Source organism: Malus domestica, chromosome 16 (genome assembly GCF_042453785.1).
Source record: "Malus domestica chromosome 16, GDT2T_hap1".
NCBI classification, from domain to species: domain Eukaryota; kingdom Viridiplantae; phylum Streptophyta; class Magnoliopsida; order Rosales; family Rosaceae; genus Malus; species Malus domestica.
Window position 1 is genome coordinate 23635353 of NC_091676.1, and position 6793 is coordinate 23642145.

At 35.1% G+C, this 6793-nt stretch overlaps 1 protein-coding gene across 1 annotated transcript; it reads left to right on the forward strand.

The window, feature by feature from the left end:
* Nucleotides 1-5241: 5241 nt before the first annotated feature.
* Nucleotides 5242-5844, forward strand: LOC103431780 (uncharacterized). The gene has a single exon (XM_008369950.3). The coding sequence runs from the start codon at nucleotides 5242-5244 to the stop codon at nucleotides 5842-5844; it is 603 nt and encodes a 200-aa protein (XP_008368172.3).
* Nucleotides 5845-6793: the final 949 nt, after the last annotated feature.

A 6793-nucleotide genomic window follows, 5' to 3' on the forward strand; every position in this document is an offset into this window, starting at 1 on the left:
AATGATAGAAGCCGTTTGTACTCCAGCCTTGCAAAAGTATCCTCCCTATTGTTAAGTCCTGAACACAATAAGAATGAGGATATAAGGTTAGTAAGCAATTGTTATCCTAGGTAAAAAGATTAATTGAAATTATATTGGTGGAGGCACTGGGACAATATTAAGTTTTGGAAAGACTAAAGGTTTGATTTGAAGTTTGAATGTGGGATTGACCAATTTTAGAAATGTGCAAACATGTGCCTCCAACCACACTATTCACTTGGTCATTGCCGTTGCATTCTCTGGGATTTGCCATCTGAGCCAAGTCATGTATGATATGGCGCCGAAATCGAATAACCAATTTTGAACCTGGGGTGTTACTGTGGGTTGAGCTTCATTAGATTGAGCAGCAGCAACAAAGGCTGGAGTTTGAGGGCTGGGATGTGACCTTCATATGCCATGTTCAGACGATTGTAATAGTTGGTAGCAGAATAACCATGTCGTGTGCAAATTTGCACTGAACTTTTATAGGAGGGTGAAAACCATTACCACCATGTTAAGGAGTAGCACCAACAACACCATCATTTAGAGCACGAGGTCCTACTTGATTGAAAGTGTCGCGACCATTAGGAAAAGGCCCACGACCACCACGTGCACTGCCAACCTGAAAGCCACGTCCTCTACATCCAGTTGCAGGGCTAGTGGGAGCTCCATCAACAATAAAGACATTGTGGATCTTTTGGTTGTGTTCTACACTGAGGAGTAGTGCCTCCAAAGCGCCATACGAAATGGCTTCCTCCTTAGCTTGAGCAGAAGCTATTGTACCTTTGTACACAGGACACGTTATTGAAGATAATGGCCACTAAGTCAGAGTAAAAAACTAGAAAGGTTCCATCATAAAACCAATTAGCAATATAAAGAGTAGCTCAACCTCTTATAAGACCTTGCAAGGTTTCTCCTTTCACCAATGTGAGACTCTTTTACCTTCACATCTTCACACGCCTTCTCACGTGTGACGAATTTTCAAGTCAAATACGTGGATAACACAAATTGGGTGACGTAAAGCACATGTGGCCGTTGAGTTTCACACGTGGGCTAACCTACTCTGATACCATAAAAGAGAAGTATTCACATATAAAGTTTGAAGGCTAAAAAGTTGTTGATGCTCAACTCAGTTAATTCTGAGTGAGGTTTTAACTAGATGATTTACATAAGTCAACTACAAGGAGTTTTATCTCTGATTACAAATTTACAAAACTGAAAATATACATGAGATAATACAAATGATTATCAGTTGAAGTGTTGAAGATGAATCCCAACTCTTCTAGGAGTATATTCAACATACTTGTTACAACAGACTTGAGCGAGAAATGCTGTTTGAGATATTTGAAAAGTTGTGGCTTATCAGTTATAACGTTATGATAATTATGTAATATTGGAGTGTAAATTTGAACAGTGATACTGTAACACGATTACGATGTCTGAGATTCCATAGAATCTTCCATTACTTTATAATATGATCTCTCATTCCCATGAATTATTTCTTTATCAAGAAAACAAAGCCCAACTTTTCATATCATGAAAACCAAAGAATGAACAATATAAAAAAAAAAAAAGTTGTTTTAATGAATGATTTTCTTCAAAAATATACCATAACATATCATCTTTATTCTCTGTCAACCATATAAAAAAAAGCCCTTGGCAAATGCAGCTAGCCAAATTAAATTAAGAATTTCAAAACCCTCTTTTCTCTGTTTGTCATTGTGTCTCTCTCTCTCTGGATAAGAAGCTTTTGAAAGACGAGATTCTTTCAGTTAGGATGTTGCATTGCATAATTTTTTGCATTTGCACCACCAACCTGCTGCCTTTTGACCGTATGTACAATCCACGTGGACTCTCTGCTGACGTGTCACAAGGGAAGTCTCTCCCGCTGGAAAGAGATCTCTCTGGATCTCTTCTTCCAAAACCTAAAAATCAAGTGATCCAAGCCTTTGAAATTTGACCCAACGACTAAAAATTATTACAAATTTTAAAAGTTTTTACTAACTTTTTTGTTTTTAGCCGTTTGATCAAATTTCAAAAATCCGGATCACTTGATCCTTGGGCTTTGGAATCTCTTTCCTCTCCCGCCGATCACTCCCCAAGCAAAACAATTTTCCAATATTCAATTAAATAATTAAAAAATTAGAAGGACAATAAAAAAAAAAGGAGAAAAAGGAAAAAGGTTGAGAATTGAGAAAGTTCCTTAATGAGCGTTGCTGACAGGGTGGGGTGTGTTGCGGTGGTGGCCATTTGAGTGTGCATTGCATGTGCCGTTGTAGTCGGTTGGTTCATGGGTGGCTCCCATCGTTGGTCCCACTCCGACCACATATACAGACCCACTGAAAAGGGTTGGAGAGGGAGGTGGTGGTTCATGGATGGGTCCCATTCAAGATTCACATCAAACATTCAATCTCCCTAGGCCGGAGTTTATAAAGAAATTTTTCAATGTGCAAGAAAAACAGTCTAGCACACCAAGTGTTCTAATATAAGTGGTTGAAATTTTTTAATTTCAAGTATCTAAATACTAAATACTTGTAATAGGTTACTTAGGGCTGGTTTGGTATTGCTGTGCTTTGAAAAAAAGCTGCTGTGAGAATAAGCGGCTGTGCTGTGAGAATAAGCGGCTGTGAAATAAAGCCAGTAGAGTGTTTGGTAAACTTTTTTGTGAAAGTGCTTTTGGAAAAAAAATCAGGATGATAGTGTGTCTTTTCATTAAAGGAGCACTGTAGCTCCGTGTGCTTTGAAAAAACTGGCTTTTTTTCAAAGCAGCAAATAGCAGCTTCAGTTTTTCCTTTGATTTTCAGCTTATTCTCACAGCAGCTTCCAAAATAAGCCCTTTTTTTTCAGTTTACCAAACACAAAAATGACCCTCAGCTTTTTTTCACAGTGGCTTTTTTTAAAATCACCTCAATCCCAAACGGGGCCTTAGTGTACTGAGTTATGTTTCTAAACACACTAAAAGATCTGTCGAGGATGCATGTTGGGTTGCTAAGAATGTGATTAGAAAGAAAATGAGCATTTATAGGATTTGACACTTCGCTCATTTATTTGAAATGAAGTGAAGTGTTCACTTACTTTCACTGAATTTTATATACGTTATCATCTAAGAGCTAACCTATGTTTGCACGAGATGATATCATTAAGAGCATGTTTACTTACGTCCATGAGAAGAAATGAAAATAAAAATAAATTGGTATGAGATATAATTAAAGTTCAGCCTTATTTATCTCACATCTTTATTTTTAAGAATTTTTAACGAAAAATTTCTAATACTGTTCATTTTAACTAAAAACCATATTTTTACACTAAAAAGTCAATTTTGGTACTATTCATTTTACCTTGTAATTTGTCCTTATTGTTAAAACTCAAAGTTTTCAAACCATTTTCATTAGTTTTCCTTTATTTTTTAAGAGTTCATCTTTCTTCACCGTCCTAGAATAATGGTGACCATAAAACATCACCACATTGGTTGTCATTCGATAAGTGTGATGATAGAAATCTCAAAATTTAAACTCATCTATCGACAATCAATGTGATAGTGAAATCATCACCATCTTTAAAGAGTAGAGAGAAGAAATATTTTCATTTTTAAAGTACGTATGTCATATAATGTTGTACTTTAACAAGTAAAAATTGATCTTTTATAATTAACGATCAACATTTTATGTGTTTTTTGATGCAGTGCACCTGTCGACGTCCTATAGGCTATAGACATTCTTCTAATAAATGATTGTGCTTTCGTTTAGGATTTATTATTTCCATAGATGCTCATATATTTTTGTGTTCTTCAAGTTGCCAGTATATATGTGAGATGACCATTCGTTGGCTAGATACAATTCTATGTTAAAGAAGTAAAGGGGGGAAAAAAGAGGCTAGATACTATGTTGCTAGGAACAATTTGGGGCCATTCGTTTCCATTTTAATGCAAAACTATTTTTGTTGCAAGTTGCAACATGAAGAAACTTGCTCTTTTACAATAAAAACAGAGTGCAACATACATGAAAGGTGACAGAAGAGAAAACTATCAACATCTTGTTGCCACCACCTGCAGACTCAGACAGGGATGGCAATGGATTGTGTTCGGGTTATCTATTTAAATTGGTATTGTGTTCATCTCAACTTACAAATTAATTAATTAATATGCAAGTCGATGTAAAATAATAATACAAGAACTCATACATTATCCTAAAAATAATAATACATGAACTCATACTATTCATATTTGTGTGATGTCTGAAGTTGTCAGCCTAGACTTCACTTAGGTTAAAAATGACTCTCAATCATCACTTCAACCCCTTTTCTAATCTTTTCACCTGTCTAAAATACTTATTAGATCTCATGTTTTCATGTTGAGCAATGGTTTGAGGAGTCTCATCTTATAGTTTATATGTGAGAGGTTAATGTTAGAGTTTTGAGACTCTTGTCCCACATCGGAGAAAACAAGATTCCCAATAACCTTTATATATGTTTTGTCTTCTACAATATTAGTTAGATGTTGGACCATTTTGAATGAGGATTGAGGCTTGGGCCACTAGTTGTGTGGATCAGGCTTGATGATTATATCATAATATTAATATAAATTAATATTAATTAATCAAGACAAGGGCCTTGGGCCTTGCACTTGGGGTCTAAGAATTAAAATTAATCTGATCAATTAGTTTTAATTTTCGAATTAAGTTTTTAATTAAAATTAATTAAAAACGTTTTGATTAATAGATACAACTCTTTGGAAAGAGTTGTATAGTTTCAGATATATCCAAAAGGTATTTGAAAATGTATGAAAGAGCCTATATAATTGGAGTCCTCAGTTCCATTGGAGATCATCCTTTCTTCCTCTTTTTCTTCTGTACACAATTCTCAGAGAGTAAATCCAATGCGGGTTGTAGAATTAGGTAGTTGTATTCTGGTCGAATAAACGTTGTAGAACCACAAGCACAAGAGTGGGACAAAAATATTGTTTGAATGACATAGCTTTTGCGCTAGCCTCTACTTGTTGTAATCAAGTTAGTACCATTGATATTCTTGTATTTATTTCTATATTTCATTCTGCACTGCAAGTATTTTGATTAATAAAATTTTATAATTTTGAGTTTTGTTATTTTTATTTATTTCTGAATTGTTCTCCAACAATCTTCGAACAGTACGGAACAATCAGGAACTTAACCTCATTCTGAGAAGCCTGAGAAATTTAAGAGCGGAGATTTCAAAAGATGGCCGTAGAAGATGCTGTTTTATTTGACAACACTAAACTTGGCTAATGTTCTGCGCGAGACTGAACCTATTGCAGATGGAGAAAATATTTTTTCTGCAGAAACTTTAACGGCCATAGATGCCTGGAAATATAATGATTTCCTCTGCAGAAACTATATTCTCAATGCATTAGATGATTTGTTGTATGATGTCTATGTGGTATTCAAAACAGCCAAGGAACTTTGGGAATCACTTGAGAAAAAATATAAAACCGAGGATGCTGGTTCAAAGAAATTTGTTGCGGGCAAATTTTTGGACTACAAAATGATGGATTCCAAGTCTGTTATCTCTCAAACTGAAGATCTCCAGAAAATCATCCATGACATTTATGTTAAAGGGATGGTGATCAATGAGTCTTTCCAAGTGGCATCCTTTATAGAAAAATTGCCCCCTTCTTGGAAAGAGTTCAAGAGTTATCTCAAGCACAAACGTAAGGAGCTGACCTTTGAGGATCTCATTGTAAGGCTGAGAATTGAGGAAGATAACAAAAAGAATGAGAAGAGCCTGGTTTCGAGTATGGAAGCCAAGGCGAATGTTGTTGAAGGAAGTTCATCAAAGCAAAGGCCGAAATTCTAGAAAACTAAAAAGAAAACATGGTACAATTGTCAAATATAAGGCTCGTTTGGTTGCTAAAGGATACCATCAAAAACATGGTTTATTTCTTTGATACATACTCACCTGTAATAAGAATTACTTCAATAAGACTATTGATTGCTATAGCTGGACTTCATAAGATGGAAATACATCAAATGGATGTAAAGACTGCGTTCTTAAATGGAGACTTAGATGAGGAAATATATATGGAACAACCCGAGGGGTTTGTAGTTAAAGGTCAAGAACACAAAGTGTGTAAACTTGTGAAATCGCTATATGGGCTTAAACAAGCTCCAAAGCAATGGCATGAAAAATTTGACCATATTATGATCACACATGGTTTTAAGATAAATGAGTGTGATAAGTGTGTCTACACAAAAACTCAAAATAATGCTTGCGTTATGTTGTGTTTATATGTAGATGATATGCTTTTAATGGGAACTAACAAAGAGATAATAAATTGGACCAAGAAGATATTGAAATCAAGTTTCGATATGAAAGATCTTGGTCTCGCTGACGTGATTCTTGGTATAAAAATCAAAAGAAACCAAGAAAGTTATATTCTTACACAATCCCATTATATAGAAGCAACACTTAGAAAGTATGGTCATTTGGAAAGTAAAGATGCAATTACTCCTTTTGATGCCAATAGCAAACTAAAGAAAAATAGTGGTGATGCTATATCTCAATGTGAATATTCACAAGTTATTGGAAGCCTTATGTACATTATGAACTATACAAGGCCTGATATAGCATACTCAGTGAGTCGACTGAGTAGATATACATGCAATCCTAGGCATGATCATTGGGAAGCTTTAATTTGAGTATTGAGATATTTAAAGCATACAATGAATTATGGAGTGCATTATAAAAGGTATCCTCCTGTGCTTGAAGGATTTATTGATGCGAATTGGATATCCGATAGTATTGA